General features: G+C 40.3%; 1 protein-coding gene across 12 annotated transcripts in view; it reads left to right on the plus strand.

The window, feature by feature from the left end:
- The first annotated feature begins 740 nt into the window (after positions 1-740).
- The window catches only part of CPEB2 (cytoplasmic polyadenylation element binding protein 2), a 64655-nt gene continuing 39623 nt past the window's right edge, over positions 741-25772 (plus strand). For 3 of the 12 annotated variants that reach the window (XM_057706101.1, XM_057706103.1, XM_057706105.1), the window contains exons 1-4: positions 741-2607; positions 5536-5826; positions 6557-6646; positions 15015-15105. In XM_057706101.1, coding sequence (XP_057562084.1) covers positions 946-2607; positions 5536-5826; positions 6557-6646; positions 15015-15105 — 2134 coding nt within the window. In that variant the 5' untranslated portion in view covers positions 741-945. Of the gene's footprint in view, positions 2608-5535; positions 5827-6556; positions 6647-15014; positions 15106-24680; positions 24999-25772 lie in introns of those variants that run through there. The other 9 variants (XM_057706107.1, XM_057706109.1, XM_057706111.1 and 6 more) reach the window with 5 other exon arrangements.

Below are 25772 nucleotides of genomic sequence, written 5' to 3' on the forward strand. Positions count from 1 at the left end.
CGGCCGGGGCCTCGTGTTCGCCCCACGGAAGACACTGCCACGCGGCCGCGGGGGGGTGGGGGACGGCACGCGACACGAGCGGCCGACGCCCCGCGCGAAAAGGCGCTTCCTAGGGCGACGGGGAGGGCTGCGAGCCGGGGCCCAGGTGGGGCCGGGGCCCCGCCCCCTCGCGCTGCGGGCCACGCGCGGCCGCCGACGCGGAGGGACCCCAACCGGCCCCCGTTTACCCCGCGGGCCGGCGCCGCCTCGGGTAGCCCCTGTCCCGGCGGCCGGGGCTCCTGTGCCCGACGGCCGGGCGGCGGTGACGGGAAGGAGGCGGGGCCCCGAGGGCGACGGCGCTGGTGTGGGGGGGCGGCCGGCGCGCGCCGCCGACGGCAGGCTCCGTGAGGACCCCGCGCCGGGAGGGGCGGTTGCCCAGGAACCGTCCGCGCCTCCCGCGCGTGCTCGCCCGCGTGCGCGCGCGCCGCCCGCGGCCCCAACCGGCCTCTCCTTTCCGCGGGCGCGGGGGAAGCCCGAGGGGACGCGCCGCTCGCGCCCGCGCGCCCCCGCCCTCCCGGGAGCGCGCGCGCCCCGGCCGGGTCTGCATATTAATAAGGGGCGGGGCGGTCGGGGCGCCGCGGCCTCGAGCCCGCGCGTGCCAGGACGCACCGCGGGGGGGCGGCGCGATTGTGAGGTGGCGCTGACGCACGTTCCGGGGTTCTTAAGCGGCCGGGGCGGCGGCGGCGGCGGCGACGGCGGCGGCGGCGCCCGAGCCGGTCTCGGGAGGTGGCGGCGGTCGCCGCGAGGGGTGGCGGGGCCGAAGTCCGTGCCCCTGGCTCAGTCACGGTGTCCCTCTCTCACTGACTCCCCCTCCTTCCACCACGGCCGCGCCGCCCCAGATCCGGCGGCTTCTCAGGCGGGGCAGCGGACGGGGCGCGCCTCCCCCCGCCGCCGCGGGCCTGATAGATGAGGGACTTCGGGTTTGGGGTGCTGCAGACCGCCCCGCTCCGAAGCGGCAGCCCCGGGTCCCTGCTCAGCGGCGGGGCGCACCGTCCCCACGCCGCGGGGCCCGCCGCGGCCGCCGCCCCGCTGCCCTCCGCCACGCCCTTCGGCCCGCTCTCGCCGCCGCCGTTGCCTGTCACCGGCTTCTCGGAGGCCGCCTCCCCCTTCTCTACCCCCCTCGGCTGCGGCGGCGCGGACAGCTCGGCCGCCACCGCTTCCTCTTCCTCCCCGTTCCCGGCGCATCAGCAGACCATGCAGGATGAGCTGCTGCTGGGGCTGACACAGCAGCCGGCGCGGCCGCTCTCGGGGGCGGCGGCCACGGAGAAACTCCCCAACCACCACCCCGGCGGCGGCACGAACGCGGGTGTGACCCACCTCCTCCCCTCCCAGGACTTCAAACCGAGTCTGCACCACCCCTCCTCCTCCTCCGCCTCCTCCTGCTGCTGCTGCTGCCGCACCTCCTCCCCGCAGGACTTCAGTAAGCGGCAGCAGCAGCAGCTGAGCAGCCAGAAGAGGAAAGAGTTCAGCCCTCCCCGCCTTCCCCACCCTCCGGACTCGAAGCCGCCGCCACCGCTCCACTGCCCCGGCCGGTTCAGCCCGCCGCCGCCCGGCCAGCTTCTCCAGCCGGCGCAGCTCGCCCAGCGCCAGCAGCAGCAGCAGCAGCCGCCGCCACAGCAGCAGTTCAGCCTCCCGCACCCGCAGCACCTCCCGCCGCAGGACTTCGCCCCGCAGCAACGCCCGGCCGACCTGCCCCCGCTCCCGCAGCTCCAGCCTTCGCCGCCCGCAGCCCCGCGGCGCCGCCACGGAGGCGCGGGCAGCCCTCGCAAGACCCCGGCCGCGGGCGAGGGCAGCGCCGCCGAGCCCCCCAATGCGGGCTTGGCCCCCTCGACGCCGCCGGTGAATCCCGCGCCGGGCTCCATGGAGTCCCCCAACCACCCTCTGCTCAACAGTCCCAGTAACCTCCTGCCCGGCGGGGCGCTCGGCGCGGGCGCCTTCAGCAGCCTGCAGAGCCCGGACCTTCCGCACCCGGGCGGCGGCGGCGGGGGCGGGGGACCCCCCGGAGGCGGAGGGGGAGGCGGCTCCGCATCGCCGCCTCCGCTGCCCGGCTTCGGCACCCCCTGGTCGGTGCAGACCGCGTCGCCGCCGCCCCAGCCCCAGCCTCCCCAGCAGCCGCCGCCGCCTCCGCCCCAGCAGCCGCCGCAGCCGCAGCCGCCGCAACCGGGCTCGTCGGCCGCCACCACGGGCGGCGGCGGCGGCTCGCTCAGCGCCATGCCGCCGCCCAGCCCCGACTCGGAGAACGGCTTCTACCCCGGGCTGCCGTCGTCCATGAACCCGGCCTTCTTCCCGAGCTTCTCGCCGGTGTCCCCGCACGGCTGCGCGGGACTCAGCGTGCCGGCGGGTGGCGGCGGCGGCGGCGGCGGCGGCTTCGGGGGCCCCTTCTCGGCGGCCGCCGTGCCCCCGCCGCCGCCGCCCGCCATGAATTTACCTCAGCAGCAGCCCCCGCCGCCCGCGGCGCCGCAGCAGCCGCAGAGCCGGAGGTCCCCCGTCAGCCCGCAGCTCCAGCAGCAGCACCAGGCGGCGGCTGCCGCCTTCCTGCAGCAGAGGAACTCCTACAACCACCACCAGGTACGGCGGGCGGCGGCCCGGCTACGCCGCGGGGCCGGGAAGAGCGCAGGCGGGGGCGGCCGGAGAGCGGGCTCTGCCCCGAGCGGCCCCGGGGAGCCGCGGCGAGGACCCGTCGCCCGACTGAGCGGGGCCCGGCGAGCGGAAGGGGGTGACGAGGCTCGGGACACCGGCCCCCGGAGGAGCGGGAGGGCTGTGGCCACCGTGGGCTGGGGGCCTCCGGAGGCGGGTCCGGCTGGAAGGGGCCCCAGCCGGGAGCCCCCTCGGAAGCCCGGGGGCCGGGGCCGGGGCCGGGGCGGGGGGCGGGCGGGCGCGACGGCCCGCCCGTCCCTCGTAGCGGGCGACCCCGGGGCCCCGTCGGCGCCCCCTGGCCTGGCGGGCGGCCGTCCGGCTTCCCCGAGCCCGGCAGACGCGGCGAGGCGGCCGGGGTTCGGGGGTCGGAGGACCGGGCGTCGGGGACGCGGGGCCGGCGGGGGAGCGGCCGTGGGCAGCGAACTGGGGAAGGAGGAGGATGACTCCCGGAGACGGTGCGTGTGGGCAGCCCGTGACCCTTCGCCGTCGTCCAATGAGGGGACGGGCGGAGAGGCTGTTTTCCTTTCGAGTTTGCTTCATTCTTAATTGGCCGGCGAGAGCTGCCGAGGGCGAGGCGGTGGCCGCCCGCACAACCTGCCGGGACCTGGGTCGGCGAGGAGCGGCCCGGCCGCGCCCCTGCTGCCCACCTGCCTGCTGGCGTGGGTCGGTCCTCCGAGCTGTCAGCTGGTTAAGACCGAGATGCTCAGAGATGGTTTTACTTTCCGTGCTTTCTAATGTTTGCGTGCTATTTTGTAGGTTTTAAAACTAAACGAGTCTGTGATTTGTGTGTTGCCTTAAAGAGAACTTTCACTTTTTTTTTTCTTTTCTTTTCTTTTTTGTGTGTGGTCTTAACCTTCTCCTACATGATAGGGTGTGTGCCTTTTCAGTGGGTAATGCAATTATGAAATCACAGCGGGCAGGTTTTTTTATTCATCCGGGTCCTTTCCGAGTCAAGGTCTGTTTTCTTATCCTCTCAGAACAACGTTTGAGTGACCGCTGGGTTGGTTTACTGACATTGAAAGAGTATTTTGTTGTTGTTTTTTGATCTAGTCAGCATTTATTGTAGTGATCATTCTGTCTAAGGCCAATTTCGTGATTAAAGGTTGAGAGAGAAGCAAAATTGGACCTTAACCACTGCTTACTTACTCATAACTTTTTCCACTGACCAGTTAAAGTTTTCAAGAATTAATCTTTTTAAAAGGTGAATACTATCTAAATTAACCAAAGTAATAGTTAATAGTTTATTTACATTAACCAGGATAATAATTAACAGTTTTTGTTGAATCACTGGTTTCTTTCTGGGAAAGGAGAATGTGGCCTATAAGGAATGAAAGTAGGTAATTTTGAAATAGTATTCCACTTTTCACGATTTGCATAATCTTGAGTAACTATCTTTTGGGTGTCAGGGTCTTCGTTTTTTTACTGCAAACTTGCCACAGAAAGTCGTCTATAAGTATTTTTGTGTCTTAAGGCCATGGTATATCATTAGAAGACCATATACCAAGATCCATATTTAACTATAATCTGTTTTTTGTCAAAAGATGGGCCTCAGATTGTAGTGTAAGAGGTCACAGCTGTTACATGGAATTTTAGGTCACTGGAAGAGAACTTTGAACATTGTATCGGTGAGGAAAGTAAGGCCCTCAAGAATAGAATGATTTGTCCATGCTCTCTTAGCTATGCTTTTGAACTATGTTGAGGGGGAGAGGGTAGTATATATTCATGATTGTAATAGCATTAAAAATTTTTTAATAGCTACTATAGACCAGGTTTACCAAAAAAAAAAAAAAAAAGGCAGGTTTAATTTTAAGTGTTTGACTTACAGTAACTTAATAGTAAGTGTATGACCCATACTCCCTTTGGCTAAATGTTAGCACAAAAAAATTATTAAATTATAAGCTTATTGACAGTAAAATTGATAGTAATTAATACCTTTCAAAATCTACAGTTGTAGCCTCTTGGTGAATTTTTCATTCTTTGATGTCTTAACTTTTTGTGCCTTTCGTTCTAGTTTGGAACATACTTTACTTTTGAAAATGAATGGAGTTAATGGAGACTTTTATTAAGATCTTTGCTAGAATAATCAAAGTTTATAGTTGTTTATCTCAGTATATCCACCTATGGGTAATATCAGATAATTGTTTAACAGTTCATGGATAATTAAGTGAAATAAAAACTACAAAAATTTAAAAGAAACTATTAAAACTGGAATAAAATATCTTAAAAGTTGGATAAACAGTGCAAAAAAAAAGACATATTTCCTATATTTTCACTATCCCCAAAAGCATTTTTAATCCATGCAATAGAATAACACCGAATGTTATTATTCCCTTTTGCAATGGTACAGCTTGTTTTGGAAACCTAAAATCTAAATATTTCACTCATATGATTGGTATATTTTAATTAAGACCGTATTTCTAGTTCTGTACTTAGCAGAAGATGGTTGCTTTAAGATCATAGCATATGTAGGTTATACCTTTAAGGATCTTCAAAGTTGATTTCAATTTTAAAGTGTTTATTTTTTTTTCTTCATATCTGTCATGTATACAGTTCTCTCCGAAGGGGGGAAGAAAAGTAATCGCATGGTTCTCTTATAGTAATTGTCATAAAATATCTGCTTGATTCATTATACTTTATAGTAGACAAGAGTATGAAAACTCACCTAGCATTAAATGAATAAGTTTTCATAAGCAAGATCTCAAGCCTATTACTTTTGGTAAACTGGTTACGATATATCCTGTTGCCTTTATATATTTCATTTTTTTTAAGATTGTATAAATTCTTAGCTCAGGCCTAAATTTGAATTTGAATTATAAACTCTTTAAATGCCTATAATTTAAATAGATGTATTTTCCCCAGCCTCTTCTGAAACAATCTCCTTGGAGCAACCATCAAAGCAGTGGCTGGGGCACTGGAAGTATGTCGTGGGGAGCAATGCATGGCAGAGATCATCGTAGAACTGGAAACATGGGAATTCCGGGAACTATGAATCAGATATCTCCATTGAAGAAACCGTTTTCTGGTAATGTCATAGCACCACCGAAATTTACTCGCTCTACTCCATCACTGACTCCAAAATCTTGGATTGAAGATAATGTATTCAGAACAGACAACAATAGTAATACACTCTTACCCTTACAGGTAAGAATGGTATGTAAATGGCCTTATTTCTAATGTTAATCTTTCAAAATAGGAAATTGGGTGGTGGCAGTAGTAATAGTGTGGTAAATTAACAGAGTAGAAAAAAGAAAGCTCTGATTTTTAAGCATATAAATTAATTATTAAAGGATAAAATATCTATACAAAAAAAAAATCTCTAAAATCTAGTAAGCTTCATAAAGTATAGAAAACCCTGCTGTATTTCTTAAATTCATATTGAAGCTTTTAATTGGCAGCTCCTTAAGAATGCCTTAATTCATTAATCTTTAATAGGCCACCAAAATGAGTTTCTCCTCCAGTGTAGCTAAACTAAAATGTTTCATAATTGTGCATAGATTTGACTAAGATTAGCTGTATGTATATTCAAATGTAGTTAATACAGCTGTGATCATGGCAAAATAATATTAGGGCTTTTTACATTGAATGAAAATTTGCTTGTTGGTTCAGTGACTGTTTTTTTCTAAATGTGGCCTACTATTATCATGATGAGACATTTTTTTCAGGGCTTTTAATATTTTGTTGATAAGTTAATAAAGTCCCCTTATGACTATTTAAGGTGAGATATTTTTCCCTTAAAACTGTTAGAGGATGGAACAGAGATACAAGATAGAACCTTGTTTTGTTTTGTTTTGTTTCATTCTTCCTTTTTTTTCTTTTCTTTGTGGGTGGGTATGGGGAAGAGAACTGCTTATTTCTGATGAAAACTTCTATGCTATTGAAGGTGAGATCTAGTTTGCAGTTGCCAGCTTGGGGCTCAGATTCACTCCAAGATAGTTGGTGCACTGCAGCCGGAACATCCAGAATAGACCAGGTAGGCTGCACAGTGTATATTTTTCAGGATTTTGGCTAGGAGTTTAGTATTTGTATTATGAGTAGGATTTATTACTTACTTTCCAATTATACCTATTTAAGCATATGTCAGAGTGTTAAAGCAATTTTTAAAGGGTCACTTAAACTACTTAATATATAATGCTTCATTTTTAAATTTAAAAGTAATTCATAAATATTTTATATTTCCTAAACATAATTTATTTTTGGAAAAAGGAGTCATATACCCAAGAGCACCTGACTTTAAACATCAGTCAAACTGAACACATTTTATCTCTTTTCAGAATCATTTGCAGTTAGGTATAAAATCATATGTTTACTTAACATCCAATCTTACATTTCATAAATGTTTTGTAAACTCTTTTGGCAAACTTTTTTACCTTTATAAAAAACTTTATAGTATTTCTCTATTCTAAATTTTGTTACTGCTATTGTATACTATCTTCTTCCAAATAATCAGTTTCCTATGGAAAAACTCTGAGTCAAAAAGCTGAGAGTCAGTCTTAATCCAATTACCTTCAAGTCCTTTGTGGTTACAAAATGCTGTCCCTCTTCCTACAGATGAAATTTGAATGCATACTGGGTACCAGGTGATGAGACTTATTACAGGACAAACAGAACACTCAGTCCTCACGTAAGAGGATTCTTTCCTGCAGAGCCCAAGTTTGAATGAGCATAGACCTGACATTGTGGGAGTCCACTGAATGGAGCTCTGTTATTCTTAGTTACTTTATCAACATGAAATGATTTTACCAGTAAGGACTGTAAACACAGATTATTATTACATTTGTAAATAGCATTCTAACCTGGCAGGTTGGCAGTAACTTCAGTAATCAACCATCAGCACTAGTTTTAAACAAGTCCAAATTATTTACCAAAGCAGTCCTGCCAGGGTCTCCACTTAGAAATAAGTGCTTATCTCATGTAATTTGTAATTTATTATCTTGTTAATGTTGTAATGTTATCCATCTATTTCTACTCTCTTCTCTACTCTGGCTCAGTTAGGCCATATTAGTGACATTTTTATGGTAGCACTTTTATGGTGTTCAAATTAAATATATAAATGCCTAAGAGACGGTATGTTAGAAGAGGAAAATTATACTCATTATTTTGAAGGTGGCAAGGGACATGTTTTTAGACAGGAAAGGACATAATTATTCGAAGAGGTTGTGCAGGAAGAAGCAAGAGGATATGTGAGAGGGATATATATTTATGGAGGAAAGAAGACAGATTAGCTGCCATGAGAGTCCATGGGGGTGGGGGGCAGGGGTTGAGAAATTAGGTGATTAAGATGGCTTCAGTTGGTAGAATAATGCTAGAGTACCTAGAGTTGATAACGAAAGGGAAATTTTCAAACTGGGCTCTGCAGAGGTGCCCCCGGGGCTGCCACAGGATGAGTTGGTGAAGAAAAAGGTAGTGGAAAGTGAACTGAATTGAAGGAAAGGAGGTCTGAAACCTGAATCTTCTTATTCTTCCTCTCACAATCTTTGTGACACTGGATGACACAGTTTGTGGGCTTTCATCTCTTGGGGTCATAGTTTCCTTATCTATAAAAGGAAGACCTTGAACTAGATCATGGAAGGCCTTTTTAGCCAGCTCTTACGCGTTCTTTCATGTATTCTGGCCACTTCTTTTGCTCCCTGCTTCCTGCTCCCTCCTCCCTTATTTTTAGAATACAGGAGTCATGGTTTATCAGGGAGGAAGCAATAGGAATTGGTTCCAGGCAGTGGAGGTATCTTTTATGACCTCCCACCTGGTTTTAAAAGCAATGTTGTTGTCTCCTTTGAGTACCCTAAGAGTACTTATTATAAAATTTGTTCTGTGTTTCTATCTTTCCATAAAAGGTTGAGGTATTTGAAATTGAGGTTCTTAGAAATACAGCAGCAGCTACAAACTACAATTGGTATATTAAACACTTGGATAGTTCCTCCCTATTTGGCAGAGTTAAAATTATAGAAAATACTTAGATGCTTAAATATCTGGGGAGATCATTTTCGTTCCTGATATTTTTTCATTGTATGCAACATTTTAATACTAATACATTTTAGTTAACAAATACATTATTGAAAAACATTTAACTTTTTAAATTTCTTTTGGTCTCAAATTGACTTAGGCCTAAAATACACTAAATTCTAGAACTAAAGTCTTAATTCTTATACCTGGCCTTCTATATACCAAGAGCTGGACATGTAATTAAATTTAGTAAATGGGAAAGATTTTGTAGTTTTGTAGGTTGTTTTATATCACTTGTATGTAAAAATTTTCAGATTGCCATTTCCTATTTAAAATAGCCTACTTTTTATGGAAAAGCTTTAAATTTAAAACTTTTTAAAACCAAATGTAAGTCATTATACACATTTCTGACTTTAAAATGCATGTTAGATATTTTGATTAATTTCTTTAAGGCAAAGAATTACTTTTCTTTAAAATGCTGTTAGCTAGTTACTCTTGCAAGAAGTGATACTCATAAGTATGAATTCTAAATTTCCTGAAAATTGAATTTTCAGGTAGCTAATAAAGCTACAGTATATTTATTCATTAGTGCTTGAATATTTTAAATCAAGAGTAAATATACTAGCAGCTGAAGGTTGTTACTTAGAAGTTTATATATGGCATATCAGTTTTCTGTAAACAAAGTAACATCGTGCCTTTAAAACTGTAATATAGCCGGTGAAGCCTGTGAGTGTTGCCCTGTTCTCTAGCTGGGGAATTATCTGCATATTCAGCTCTAGACTTTTGGCCTTACAGAAGTTCTGCCTGCAGTTCCTGAGCGTGTCACATAAACTACCTTGAACTAATTGAAGATATTTTCTACTAATCTTTAATATCCAGGCTATTATGATAACATGATGAATAATAATATGGGGACCACTCACAAAAATATATTATTTTATTCACCTTTTACAAAAAACAAGACCAAGTCCAATTTTTCATTTAATAAAACATTCCTTAAATTGTGATTTTTTTAAACTAGATGAATTATAGGGACATTGGTATTTGTCAAACGATCACACCTACTGAAAACAAGACAGAATGGGATCTTTTATACATGCTTAAGTAATTGATCCTTTTTTATTTCGTATCCTGTGTTCAGTTCTGTAATTGTACTTGCTACATTCTTACACCAAATATTTTCTGCTTACCTTTCCATTTTATTTAATCTTTACAGATACTAGATTAGCTTTGGCCATTTTGGGCTTTAAAAATTTTTTTTTTAATTTTTTTTCAAAATCACTGTTCTAGCACTTTGCTGAGGATCAGAATAGCAAAGGAAGGTCGAGATATGTATATTCATTGTATAAGTGGTAGTGCTTTCATTACCCTTGGGATATATGCGGGGGGGAAATACTGTTCGTTGCCTTTGAGAAGGTGACAGTCCAGTTGGATGAGTAAGGGCTATCTGTGTGGAACTAGAGCACGGTGTGGGAGAGAATGAGGTTGGGAGAGCGTTGTGTAGTGAGGCAGGGCAGCATACCATCTGCTGTTTCCATAGTGCAGTAGTAGAATGTAATCAGTATCAAAATTGAACATAATATTAGTACAAATTTGCTTTTTGATTTTAAAGGAAAAATTGGAGAACTAAACGCAGAAATAAGACAAAAGTTGGTGTTTCTACTTGTGCAGAAAAATCTATGCCCAAGCATCTGCTATAACTCTAAATTTGATGATGCAGGGCTTTCCTGTAATCCACCTCCTTCTTTTTAGGAAGCATACGTCACTGTCAGAAGGAAAAGCTTCTACTTAACCACTTCTTTTGATATAAAACAGGGTTTTGAATATGTCAAAGCAAAAATATAACATTCTGTAAAAAAAATTCCCTTTTAATTAAGTTCACGTTCCTTTTGTTGTATTTTAATATCATTGTTGACTGCATTAGTTATTTTCCAGCATTTATAATCTTTCTCAGGTCATCTTTTTAAAAATTAGGATGACTTTGTTTTTTCTGTGTTTTTCAGTCTTTCTAGGACTTCATTGTTGCTTCCAGAAGTCTTTGTGGCACATTTCTGGGTTTAAGAAAATAATAAAATATTAGAATATATGAAATTACAGTTTTTCCACCATCATGTTCTAAGTTTTGCCTGATCATTGTTGGGGGATACTGTAATCTCAATTTCTGAGAGCCCATTTAGTTGATTCTTTGCCACATAGCTTTCATACTTGAAGTAGATTTGGGTAAACTTTTCCTGATGAAGATTCTTACTTTTGTGAAATATCTTATAGCCATGCAGTAATAAATGTAAGTTACACTGCTACAGTTTTCCATATTTTTTAATGATAATCAGTAATGGTGCGTTTATGGTTACTTTAAAATGGTTTCAGGATTTCCATTTAGTTTTTGAACCAAAGACAGTTTGTGTAAACACAGTTTTTTCTAATATCCCTATTTCAGAAGAATGCATGAATCTTATAATCAGATTTATTTCTGTTTTTGTTGTTTTTCAGAAGTCATATTTTAATTCCCACAATTTACTTAATGGAATTATCTGTATTTTTTTTTTAACATGAACCCCTAGGTTTGATTATCCAGAAAGTGACTTTGAGATGTCATGAGCTCTTTGCCTGCTCAAGGCTATTTTGTGTTTGGTGACTTAAAAATCATGTGGGATGCAGCTGATGCTTAATAAAGTATAACTGAAGTTACCAGTTTTAAAATAGCTGTGCTGTTTTCTTTGCTAAAGTAGGAGTTTGTTTCATGATGAGAGACTTGATATGCAAAGGAAAATAAGGGACCTTATCAGTGGGCATCTCACTATTTCAGTTGGATGTAGGCATTACAGCTAAAGCTATTAATACGAAGGTGAGTCAAAAATTATCTGCACTCTGGTTCTATTAAAACTTCTGTTGGCCACACTGTCTTATCAGTGCTTTCCATTCAAGGCTACTGTCTCCTCAGTCCCTGCTGTGCAGGTGTGAACGTGTTACATCAGTTCATTTGTAACTGTGGTGGGAGCAGAAATGCATGCCCCACTTGTGATTTGCACAAAAGAAGAGCAGCATGCAGTGATTCACTTTTTGAGGTCTGACAGTGTGCATGTCTTCACACTTCTGCCCACACTGTGGACACTCTGCAAAAACTTCATTTTGAGGTGTTAAAGCATCTTCCCTATAGTCCTAATCTTGCTCCATCAGACTTTCACCTGTTTGGTCCCTTGAAAGCAGCCCTACGAGGACAAAGATTCACTTCTGATGAAGGAGTGAAGACAGTGGTGCATTTGTGGTTCATAGCTCAGCCTAAAACATTTTTTAATGAGGGAATATGAAAGCTTGTTGGCAGATGGACAAAGTGTATTGAAAAGCAAGGAGATTATGTCAGAAAATGACGTATTTGTCTTTTCTAAAAGTTAATTAAAATAAATTCTACAGCCAGAGTGTGGATAATTTTTGACTCACCCTCATACATGCAAGTTTTTTTTTTTGAGTAAGAGTTGTCAGAGTTGACATATAGTGGTCACTGATATTTATTGAATAGCTTGCTTACATATTTTCTCCTCATACCTTAAATATTGTCCACAGTCCATTGACAGTTGTGTAGAATTATACATTAATTTTGCTGTGCTATAAAGCAAGAGTATACTCCTTGGAATGGAGGTAGTGGGTGACCAAAAAAATGTTGTGTGGGAAATATCTTTGGGTGGTATTACTAGTCACCCTTAATTAAGCTCATAGGTTGACTTAAAGACAGGGCATGGTTTGATTCTGTTCAGAAAACATCAGCCTGAGAAGATAGCCCTGAGCCATAGCACACTTTCTTTGCAAGAATTTAAGATAAAGAGAATATAAAGTATCTTGAATATAGTCCATCTTAGAACCTGTATGATACAGCATACCTTTTGAGGTTTTTTTGCTTAATTACATGAACAATTTTTGTCATGACAGTTTACTTTTTAAATTCTATTTTAAATACATTTTGGAGCTTTGAATATAGTAGTACTTAATCTTTCGTTGTGTGGCTAGAAATTCAAGTTGATAGCAAGGTCACATTAATATCTGATACTTGTCTCAGTATAGTTACTTACCTTTTAAGTACCTATCCCATGGAGGATTCTGAGAAGGCTTTATCGTCCTTTATAATTACCATTTAAAAGTGCAGTCTTTGCCCTCACTGAGCTAAACTTAAGCATTTTTGCAAACTTGTACTGGTAAAGATAAAGTACTATTCATTCAACAAACATTTGAGAACTAGCTATATTCCATAATTAGAAGGTCCCTACCCATAATTAACTTAGAAGTTTAGTGGCAGAGGCAGGAAAACCAGCAAACTAGTTATGAACAAGTACAGTGGAAACACAAAGATGGACATATTTGGATAGATTACTGAAACTGTATGTCATTTTTGCCCTTCTCTTATTCCAGTTTTATTTATTATATACTACTTTGAGTCTTTTGCTTTTGTATTATTTCTGTTATTTTTAAAAGTGGACTTTAGGCGTCGGCTAATTTGACATGATTATTTTATTTTCTAGAAGATGAAACAGAGCCTAAAAGGTTTAGTAGCTTCAGGTTAAGAAGCTCAGTGCTTCTGAAAGTATGGTCTTTGGACCAGTAGTCTCAGTATCACCTGGGTACTTACTGGGAATACAGAGTCTCAGGGGCCACTCCAGCCTATTGCATCAGACTGTTGATGAGTCCCAGCAGCCTGTGTGTTTGGTAAGCCTTCCGGGTGTCTCTGAAGCATACTCAAGTTTGAGAACCACTGTGATAGCTGAGTGATTCTCTGTGCCTCCCTCACCAATCAAGATCATTGTTCTAGTGAACACCTATTACTGGTGGGTGTTTATATCTCAGGAGGCTTTAAGTGAAAATAAGTAAGGGTACTAATGTCGGTAATTAGTGATAAAAAAGCTCCAGTAAGATCCTCCAGGTCTAGCATTCTTTCCAGTCCCTGTGTACACTTTCAAATTCTTTGACAGCAACTTGTTTAGTCTACAGTAGTGATCCTGCCCACCCCCCCCCACCCCCAGCTTTAAAAAGCTCACAACCCTAATTTAAACATCAAAGTAGAATAAAAACTCAACATGTTCTCAGGAAAGCTTCTTATGTTTTTCCTCAGCTTTCTAAAAGACTGATTCTGGATCTTCTCTGGATTGTGGACTCCTTTGGAAAACTAATGAAAGGCATAAACCTTCTTTTCAGAAAAAAAAAAACATGTACATGCATGTGTACAGAACATTATATACACTCTCACAGATTTCATGGTCCTTCTTGAAGCTCAAGGACCCAGGTTAAGAAGTGCCTCATTCTGATTTCTGTGGAGACTTTTTTTCCACTTTTCTGGTTCTTCCCTTTCCTTTTTTATGTTAATCATTTTTTTAAATGGCCTGCCCTGCCTCTCCTTCATTTACGTACACTGCACAAGCACATATACATGCACATACCTAAATGGGTGGGGGTTAGCACTGGCATATTTTGGGGATAGACTGGCTGGTGATTTGGGGGGCACAGGCCAGGGCTTGCTGTGGTGGTTCCCTGTATATATTTGTTCAAGTATATTGAGTGTATATTGAGCAGAATACAGTATATATTCATGAGCATTAAAGAATCAGATTCCTTCTAGTAAGCAAGTTAAGAGATTTAACATTCAGCAGAGAAAACTTCCAACTACACACAAGACTTTGAGACTTGATGATATAGGAAACTTGCTGCAGTGAGAATGCTTTCCCCCTTTTCTCCCCACCTTCCTTTTTTGCAGACGTGGGTAGATGGGAGGATAGATTTAGAAATACAGAGGCCAATATGTGAGGATTTCAGAGAGCAAGATTTAAATTTAAGTATTCTAGATACTAGTCTTTGTTCTGATCGTGGTATTTCATGCTTTTGATTTTTACTGTTCAAGATGTTTATGCATTCATTGTTATGAAATTCTGACTATTAACATACAGTGTTTGATAGATGTTTAAAGTATGGTGCATTATGGAATTAAGCCCTTTTACCTCAAATATTTTATTTCTCAAGTGCCCAGTGTCTGAATTCATACATGTATGTGAAAAGTTTAAAAGTTAAATAACAACTAAAAATGCTTTCTGTGTGTATCACATTTCAGAAATCATTTATAAGTTGAGAATGATAACAATGGAAATTATTTTACTGTACTGTGTTAATACTGCCTATGAAATAAGATTGCTTTTGATATGTGCTTTTGGAGATAAACGTATGAAATATATCATCTTCCAGTACAAGAGATGCTGTAGCTCATGAGATCCTTAGTTATTGGTGTTGTCTTGGGATGCATACTGACTCATAATATTATATTAGTCAGATGTCCTACTTTATGTAAGAAGATTTAGATAGTATTTAATCATCACTTTTTGAAAAAATTGCATCGATTATATTCTTTCTTTCTTCTCTTCTAGGATCGAAGTAGAATGTATGACAGCTTGAATATGCACTCTCTGGAAAATTCCCTCATTGATATTATGAGAGCAGAGCATGATCCGCTTAAGGGTAGGTGGCTTTTTATTTTCTTATATCATCTACCATTTTGTCTGCTTATCATTTTTCACATGAAAATGAGCACTAAGTAACACCTATCTCATCTACAAAATTCTGTTTGTTAATAAGAGCCTTTGTTTTTATGAAAGATCATACCTTTCTCATGGTAGCTTACTTAGCTTTATGTCGATTTATACAGAGAAATGTAAACTGATGTCTCTTGACTTGTTATTAAGAAAAAGCCACTGTTGAGAGATGTTCGTCAGTTCACCAAAGGATGAAGAATGGATCTAAAGGTGTTACAGTCACTATTCTAGAATTCTTTCAAATACAGAAATATTAAAAAAAAAAAAAAAAAAGCTTTCTTGGAATACTTGCATTTGCGGTTTGCAGTGATTCCAACCTAAAATTATTCTAGGTTAACTTTCTCATTTTTCTTCTACTTGTCATATCATAGGGATTTGAAAGGGTTTTGAGGCAGAGAAGCTGTCCATAAAAGTTGGGGCAAGTGAGGAAAAAGAATCAGCCCCACTAATCTTGCACTATCAATCTTACCACAGTCACAGTTAACTGTATCTGAAGAAGTTCTGTTAACACACTTATTTTCATTTGTCTACATATTACATGTTAGTGATTACTTTATATTTCTTCATATAAAATATCTCCTTGCTTTTTATACTAGTGGTGACTATCGAGCAAACTGTGTGAACTTGTGATGAGAGATACTAGTTGTCTGTTGCTGCCTAATGAGCAATCCCAAAACTTAGCCGCTTACAACAACAATAAACTTTATTATGTCACACAGTTTTTGTGAGTCAGAAACTCAGGAGCAGCTTAAGTGCTTGGTTCTGGCTCAACATCTCTCATTGAATTAAAGCTATGGGTTACTTTGTAATCTTTCTGTTTTCAATTCTGAAAAGCCAAGAATTCCCTTACAAGAGTTCGCCTAAACACTCTGGAACTTCAACGTTGGCAGCAAGGTGATGGCTCTGGCTGAGTTGGCAGGATTAATCAGATACCTAAACATTTTAGTTCCGATTCTGGATTTTGCTTATAAAGGAGTTTCTTATCTTTCTATTTCCTTTGTTGTTAAGGACTTTGAGAAGCTCAAGGGATCATTGGTGATTGTCAATGATGTATGATAATGCTAATTCTCCTCACAAACTAATAAAGATAGTTGTACTTTGATTTTCGTTGTTTGTTTGAGAGGGGTTACTTTTAACTAAAATTCAGTCTAGTATTTTGAGTATCTGTAGTTGAGGTCTTGTTTTTTTTTCACTGTTATCCGATAGTTCTGGTGGCATTTGTCTTGGATCCACTGTTTTAAGAATAGAAACCAGCAAGCAGCTTACGATTATGAAGAATTTCTGTTTATTTCCTTGCCTTCTATGGAAAGAAAACGCTTAGAAATTCCAATACAAGATAAATTCAGTATTAACTATTACCAGTGAATAATTAAAACTTTTTCACTGTTGTTTCTCCCAGTCTTCCTTAAAAAAACCCTTTGAACATGTTAAGAGAAAACATTAATTATCTCACTATTATCTCAACTTTTTTTTGAGCCTGTTTTATAATAAAAGTGGAGGGAAACCTAGAAAGAAGGCTTTGAAAAAGAAAATAGAAGCAGCATAAGCCTAGGAGGAATTTAATAATTAAAAAACTCAAGTGAATTCACAATTCCTTTGTTAGAAACATTACCTTTGGATGTGGGAAGAGGAAAAGCATGCCCATCACCACCTTTAGGTGTCATGATGACAAATCTCCGTTTCTAATTGGAGTGTTTTACTATGACAGAAAACAGAGAAAAAATATAAACATTTGAGAATGCTTCTCCACATAGAATTAAGAAATAAGACTGGTACTTCTGCCAAATTGCCATCATATACCTTTTAAAAATTATCTTGATACCCAAGTGCTGCCGCTTAGTTTTGTCTTTCATTTCTACTACAGATTTCCCTGCCTTCTGGGATATCATACCGTGTATCTTCCTCCCCACACTCTGATCATTACACATTTTCTTTGCTCTGGGCCTCAGTAAAATCTGTGAAGGCAAGGTTGTGACAAATAGAAGAAACCAGTCCCTGAATTTGTTTCTCCTTTCCATTCCTGATCTTTAGGGCATCAGTTCGGCCTCAGTCCCATCTCTCTTATCTTTTCTTCCCTTTCAGAAAATTCTATTCTCTACTTAATATAAGGAAATTCGTTTATTTTTTTAAAAAACAGAATGAATCTTATTTTATCCTTCTAAAATATTTTCAAAAAACCAACCATTTGCTTTATCTTCCTTATGGGATCTAATGAACAAGGAGAAGGAAGTTGTGGGGTAAACTTGAGAAACCAAAAATAAAAATGAATTTATTTCCCTTTGTGTTAATGCTGAAAATGTCTAGAAAATTTTCTGTGGGAACTTGAGTGATGAAAGATTACATTAGTTATCTATTGCTACATAACAAATTACCCCCAAATTTAGTAGCTTAAAGCAACAATAAATATTTATTGTCACTTGGAGTTTCTGTGGGTTATAATTCAGAAGCACTTTGGCTGATTGGTTCTGGTGAGGCTCTCAGGAGGTAGCAGTCAGGTTATCACTGAGGCTGCAGTCATTGGAAGGCTTGATGACTAAGGCTGGAGGATCCTTTTTGAAGATGGCTTACTTATGTGGCTGGCAAGTTAGTACAGGCTGCTGGCAGGAGAACTCAGTTCATTATGTGGACCCCACCACGGGACTGCTGGAAGCACCCTCAGAACGTGGTGCTAGATCCCCCCAGAGTCAGTTCATTACGTGGACCCCACCACGGGACTGCTGGAGTAGCACAGAAGATGGTGCTGGATCCCCCAGAGCAAATGATAAAACTCAAGGCATATGCCCCAATGTCGTCTGTGATTTAGCTTCAGAAGTCTCATGCCACCATTTCCGTGACACCCTACTAGCTACATAGGTCAGCCCTGCTCAGTTGGGGAGGAGTCTGCTACTCAAGAGCTGTGACTACTAGGAGGCAAGGATCAGCTGAGGCCATCATGGAGGCTGCCTTCCACAGAGATGAAAGGCAAAAACTAAATTTGCATTTGGTTCTACTTTTCTAAAGGAAAAGAGAAACTGCTTCAGGTAAGACTTAATGTTGGTAGACAGAAAAACAATCATGCAGCTCTCTGGAACCCAAAGAAAGTCTGTGGCAGGTTACTGGCATGACCAGTATACTGATATCATGACTGATTATACTAACAGAAGGACCCTCCCATCCCCACTCAAGCCCAGAATGCAAGCCTAATGGTTTTTTACAGGTCGGTAGGGAACCTCCATTGTTTACTGTTAAGGTCTTTATAGTCTAGCATAGCAGGTAGAAGGGTTGTGTCAAGGCTCTGAAGATGTGAAGTGGTGGAAACCAAAGATGGGACTCTGAATGCATTTTACTCCACTTTTGTTCTTTTTATTCTGCTTTTGTACCAGGCAGTGTCCAAGACCCTGCTGTGCATTATGTGAAACAGACATGGTGTCTGTTCTTGTGGAATGTGAAGCCTGAGGGGGAAAGAGACACCTTATAGTTATATGCGTAATATACATAGATACATATAATATACTAATATAATATTACATACGGTACATGCAGATTATATATACATATAACTACAAGTGTCAGAAATAGTATGGAAAGAGGTTATAAAGTGTTTAGGGAGGAAATAAGTGGAGGTACGTAATGTAGATGTGGAATAAAGAAAGCTGAGACCTGAAACCGGAGCAACACAAAGATGAAAGACTATTGGGGGGAAAGTGTCAACCAGACAAAGGGACCAGGTTATGTTTAAGAGCTTGTCACAACTGAGGAACTGAAAGCACCCTAGTCCTGGCATGGATTGTGCCGGGCCGCCGGATGCTGATTGCGTGTAACGCGGCTCAGCCAGTCCTGCAGGGGCCTGGGGGGCGGTGGGGGGCGGGGGCAGGGGTGAACACTAACACACTGTTTTACGCTTTCCTGAGTACCAGTGGCACTGACTGACCTGTTTCATTTATTCTGCAGTGGTTGTTCGCCATGAACATCCTATTTTCTGATGACTGTCTTGACAAATATTTTTGACAAATATTTTCCTTTTCAAAGGAAGGACAAATATGAATTCGTTTAATGGTTAAAGGGAATCAGGCTTTGCCAAGTGCAGTTTTGTGATTTTGCAGTTTTGTGTTTGCATACCTATATGTTAAATAATCTGTGATCTTTTTATGTATGTGTGGGTCAATTCATTCCCCTTTAAACAAAAGAACAAGACAGTGATTATTGTTAATCTCTCTTCCCTCTCTGCCCTCAGCAGTTTACAAAAAAAGGTCTTACTGTGTAAGCATTTTTACCAAAAATTGCTTACCCCCTCCTCCAGAGCAAAAGGGCAAACAAAAAAATTTAAGCACATAAAAGATTATTTGAGAACAGTAGCAAGAAATGTAGTTTATATAACAATCTTAGGAGGATCTGTCTCAGCAAGTCACAGTGCCTTTACTAATGTTCCCTGAACAATTCAGGGGAATTCAGGAAAAAGGAGCATGATTTTACAATACCAACATATTTTTAGAAGTGGGTGCCTTTAAAATGATTTTATTTACTATGTGTTTTCATATATCTAGCATCATTTTTATTACTACTGCTAAACTCCTACTTGTAAGACTCCAGAAGTATAAAAATCTCTGCAATTTTAAGGAAAATAACCCCTGAGAAAATAAGGAATGACTTCTGTAAGGTGCTAAGTGGTGCTGGTACCAAGAAAATTCAGGTGGTAGTACCGTAGTAAATTCTTGCCTCTTTTTTTCAAGACACTTTTCTTTTCCCTCAGAGTCTCTTCACTTGCCTTAGTATTAGATTGAAATATAGAGTCACAAAATAACTTGTATAAATTTCTAAAAGTCTGCTGTGAGAACTTACATTTTTGAACTTAAGAACTTCTAAGCTGGACAGAAGTTCTAAAACTTGGAGAGCATGTTTAACATGCAGGTTTCAGGGACCTGCTCCTAGAGACTGTGCATTGCAGGTAATGTAAAGAGTACACTTTGAGAAACTCTCATATAGGAGAACAAGATCAAAGAGATTTATAAAGAATTTTAAAATTTTTCGTGGAATTTGTTAAAATACAGCAGCGTGAAAAATAAAACTGATACCAATAATATCCATGCCAGAGTAGTTATGTGGCTCCTCCTAAACTGCCCTAGCTTATTCACTCTGACAGAGCAAGGCATGCATTTCTCAGAACCAGTTTTGCTTTGCTTCAGCCATTTGTGTTTCCTGGAATCAAAATTTTCACAAGTGCCAAAAAAAAGTGTAGATGAAAATCATTTTATTAGATCGTCTTCAGAAAAAGTTAATTAAGGATGGATTGCTAAATATGCTTTCGATTTTTAAATATTTCCTTTTATTTTAAAAAGGAGTAAGTAGAATTTACATATTCTTTCCCCTTTACTGCACTGATTTTTTTTTGCTTTTTCGTAGATCATTGGCCTTTGATAAAGAGAAAAAAATCACTATCTTTGAGATAAATTATATCTATATAGAAGCCATATACATTTTATTAAATGTATTGACTTTAAGAGATGATCACTGTTGTGATATACCTGATATCTTTACCCCCAACTGCTCAGAGTTTAGTTCATCTTAAGGAAAGTACAATTTATGAGACTTTGCCTTCTGTCGTCAGTAATATCTGCAGATTGAAAAGGAAGTTTTGAAAGTGTGGCTGTAAAAGTTCTCGTTTAAGAAGACTTATTTGAAATATGGTATCATGGATAGAGATTTTAAATTTTTATTTCTTTTTATTTCTTTTTAGGTATTTGTCTTAGCAACAACATTATTAAACTTAAAGTATAATTGAGTTATTTCTTCCAAGCATCTTCAAATATTCAACTAAATGATTTGAGTTACATCAGACTGCAGTTTCTTTTTTAAAAGCTAAAACCCATCACACAGAAATGACAAGTTTTCTTAAAAATCACATTTATTCAGAGCACGTATGTGTCTATTAAAAGCTTGTTATTCATGCAACACATCTTTCTTAGAACTTTAAATGTGGGCTTGTAACCCTTATTTTTAAATTGAAAATAAAAACAAAAAATATTTTTTATATAGAACTTGCAGTGATAAGTGCAAGTATGGGGGTAACTTGGCCTATGAATTTTAGCTGCTTCTGGTATTTGAAGACTACCTCTAAGGAAGGTTTTCCCTCCAGAGTATAGGACTTTATCCTTTTGAAAATGATTTTTTATTATAAAAAGTAGTATGTATTCATTAAAAGAAATTTGGAAAAACTTGGGGGAAAAAAGTTTTAAAATCATCAATAGTTCCACAGACTAAAATAACCATGTTTGATGTTTTTGGTGTATAACTTTTCTAATCTTTTCTTTTTAAATATATAAGCATAAGATATTTGAGATATTCAAATATTTACCTTCCTTTCAACCTACTTAGCTTTTAAAAACTAAGCTAAAAGAAATATGTACATAGATTAAAAAGTGAAATAGTGCCAGAAGTCTCATAAAACTAAAAATAGAGGTCTTTTCCCTCATTTTTGTCTGTCAGGTTCAGATTCCTGTTCCTTAGATGTAGCCACTTTCAGCTTTATTTTACAGTTCTTCATGTAATTATTTGTAAATAATAGGCTTACACTTTATATTTCCAAAATTTTGGGTGTGATCTGTTGACTGTTTTCTTTAACTTACCCATACCCTCAATATTTTCCATGCTCTGTCCTCTCAAAATTATTTTAGGAGCACTTTGTTTAAATTAGAGTGTATATTTACTATGATGAGGCAACTATTATTCATAGGTGAATTTCATATGTTTTTTACTGTAACATTTTCTTTTTCATATAACTTTGTTTTTCCTAGAATTAATCATTGTCTCTTTTGGTTTGTTTGATTAGTTTTCTAAGTACTTGTCACTAATTGATCCCAAAATATATTTATAGAACACTGAAGCTTCTCTCAATACATGTAAAAATATCAAATAGTCATTTAGATTGATTTCTTTTTTCCTGCTGTTAAAGGTATCCTTGTAGCCCATCATAACTGTCATTTTGGGACTTCCTAATCCCAGGAATTCCTTTGGAATTCATGTCCTGATCGCCATATGTATTCTTAATGGTTTATGCCTTTGTTTTATTGGGCCTGTCTTACAGAACCTTCCTTCAGATGGGATATAAATTTTGAGACTAGTATGTATGAAAACGTGTTTATTTTACCTACGTAAGATAATAGGCTGGTGTGGAATTATACGTTAGTAATTTAGAATATTGAAAGCAATGCTTCATTACCTCCAGGGTTACTGTGAACATAATATGATTCTAAAACCTGTTCATTTGTATGATTGTTTGTCTTGTTTTCTTTTTTTAAATTTTTACTTTTTTACTGAAAGCTTTTAGAATATTTTCATGCCTCTGGTTCTGAAATTTTATAATAATGAATATGGGTCTTCCAGTGCATGGTGGTTGGGGGGCTTTACCTACCTGTCTTTTTCTTCTTTCCTTTCTTCCATCTTTCCTTCCTTCGTTCCATTTCATTTCTTGCACTGCACATTCATTGAGCCCTCCTATTTCAGAGATTAATTTCCTTCAGTTCTTGAAAATTTTCCACCTTTCTTTGATAATTTCTTCCCTTCTATTTTTTATATTACCTCTTTCTGAAATTCCTGTTCTTGAAATATTAAGCCTCCTATACTCATCATTTGCTTTTCTAATTTCCATTGCTTTATCTGTTGTTTTGCTTTTGGAAAGGTTTCCTCATCCCTTATTTTCAACCCTTCTAATGATTGTTTTGTTTTAAAAGTTTTCTCTGAACAACTTTTAAGACCCTCTAAAAAAAGTGTCAAAACTTTGCTATTTTTCTTCTTTGATCTTATTTCTGGAGTGTTTGTCTTTAAACACTGATTATAATTTTAAAGATTATTTTTCCAGTTCCTAGTATTATCTATGCTTCCTTTAAGTTCCTCTTTTCTATTTGTTTGGCTTTTGTTTTTTGTGGGTTTTTTTTTCTCATGCTGGAGGCTTTCGTCAAATATCTTATGATCCTTTGCTGTCTGTTCATTTTTAAAGATAAGACAAAAAAGGTGATTGGAAACTGTGTATGTAGTTAGGGTTTATAATCTAGTGAGCATCGCTGTAAGCCAGTCGGGTGGAACTGTCACAATGTCTGTATTCAGGTCTTTTCTTTTGGTCTGGAGAGTGAACCTGAATGTATGTCTTCTATTCTTCTGCCTGGGAGCTGTAGGCCTGCCTACTAGGTTCTTAGAAGAGCCAAAGAAGGGGCTGTGTGTCTCTCTGATTCATGTGAAAACTGACAAGCAATCATCAGCTTTCCTATTTTCATTTCTCCTCATATCTGCTCTCAGTGATAACCAGAGCTTCTTATTTCTGAACCTTTCCAGGCTTCTGCTATAGTAGATGGCTTGTTTCTTGATAATCTTCCCCAGGCACACAGCAGTTTTGCTTTCAGTGATTTCTGGTCTCCAAAGTCAGCTACCACTCAACCAGTCATGTTCACAGCTTTCAAGAATGTTGATATGATTCTTCTGTGATCTGGTCCTGTTTTCTTTGTTCTAATGGGAGTTAAGCCTCTTTAAACCTTTTGTGCAGTTGTCTTAGGAGTTTCAGAAAGCAGCGGAGATGAGCACATGTATTCAGTGCTCCATGTTTGATTGGAAGTCACTGTAACCTCTAATCCAGCTACCTCTGTAGTGAACCTTCCTCACACTCTAGCCAACAGTAGGTTACTTTGTAAAGATTGTTAAGGAACCATATTCATTTTAATTAGAGCACCTTTCTCATTTTTTTTGATTCAGTTTTGTTTTTGTTTTTGGTATATAGATCTTTTCACATAATAGTGTGTCAGGGGAGCAATAACCACTTCTGTTTTTGCTTTATCTTGAGTCAGCATCTGTTTTAGTGCCAAGCAAATAGAAGGAGCTCAGTGAATTATTGGTTGAATGATTAAACATTTTTCCACAATAATTTTTATCATTATTTGTTTACGACTTTTAAAATTATTTACATGCATGTAAAAATATTGCATTGGCCAAAAAATTCATTCGGTTTTAAGTAAAAATAAGACATATTTTTCATTTTCACCAAGAACTTTATTGGAACAACATATTCATTAACTGAACTTACTTTTTGGCCAAACCAATAGTTTGTATAACCATTCCTCTACAGTTGCACATTTAGGTATTTCAATTTTTAAATAAAAATCAGTGAGCTTTTTCTGAGTTTATTTCCATAGAATAGACTTAGTACATTTGTTTTTGAGGTTCTAGACATATATTGCCAACTTATTTTTAAGTTTTATGCCAGTTTATACTGCCACTGATGTTTGATTGCCCATTTGTTATTCTTAATATTATTTTTCTTAATAAAACCCTTTTGCAGTTTAAAGTTTTGTGACCATTAGTGCAACTTGATTTTAACATTAATTGCATATATCAATTAGTACCAGTTTTATTGAATTAATTTTATGATAATTATCTTACCAGGTGATTAATGACTTAAGTTTAGCCTTTTGTTGTTTTTGTCTTTTTTGTGGTTATACTTTATTTGAAATGAACTTTTTGATAGTCTGTGTTTCTTAGTATATTTTCTAGTATTAATTGGATACAAGTTTTAAAAGTTATAAATAATTAGTAGATGAAAAGATTATGATGGGATCCTCTGAAGAGTGAGTTAACTTGATTAATTTTCCTGTAAACTAAAGGAGATTTGATGGCTTTTGTTAGAAGTAGGTAAGGAATGATTCTGTTGCTTTCTTGGGATCTGGATCTAAGGGTCTTTTCTACATTTGTTATGATCTTATTCTTAGGCTTTTATGAGGCATGCATTGAGATTTGGGAGTGAGGTCAGGAATGATGGTCCTGCCCATTGGATCTGAGCAGAGATTGGAGTTATTCAAGGTTGGTAATGACCACATTCTGAGTGGATTTTACCAGGCTTCCTATGAACCATTTTTTTTTTTTCTAATTGGATTTCAAAATAAAGGTGAAATGTAGATAATGAAAGAAATATGAGAAGAGTCTACGAAACCAGTGAGAGCAGTGCTTTATTTAAAGCACATAAATAGGAAGTATTAGATCTTTTCATTTAAGGGTGTGTGTATGTGTATGTGTTTAATATATGTATACAATATATAACATAGCATACGTATCATTTATTGAATACTCGGTATATGTCAAGCACTGTTCTGAGGACTGCTAGTATGTATTAACTTACTTAATTCTCACAACTAAGGGTAGATATTTACCCTTAATTTATAGTTGGATGACTGTGGTGGCTTACTAACAATAATTGTCTAAGCTTCAGTGCTAGTAAGTGATGGGACTGAGTTTCTACTTTTAACCACCATACCATGCTGCCTCTCTTGTTAGTTGATTTAATAATCTGACTCAAACTCTTTATGATATATGTAATTTAAATGGTTTTTTTCCTATTAAAAGGAGTTGGCAGAATGTGTGGCATTGTCCTTTAACAGTTTTCTCATCACTAATGAGGCATCGTTAACTATGAATATTGGGGCTTTGGAGATCATATTTGGATGTATTCATTAAAAAAAGAAAACAGTTGTGGAGAAGGGAAAAATTAATCTTGGCAAAGAGCAAAAAGCAGGACTTGTTTTTTTCCCTCCCCTCCCCATATTTAAGGAGTTTAGAAATGAAATGATGAAAGCTTGT

This window comes from Hippopotamus amphibius, chromosome 13, assembly GCF_030028045.1.
Source record: "Hippopotamus amphibius kiboko isolate mHipAmp2 chromosome 13, mHipAmp2.hap2, whole genome shotgun sequence".
Lineage (NCBI taxonomy): Eukaryota > Metazoa > Chordata > Mammalia > Artiodactyla > Hippopotamidae > Hippopotamus > Hippopotamus amphibius.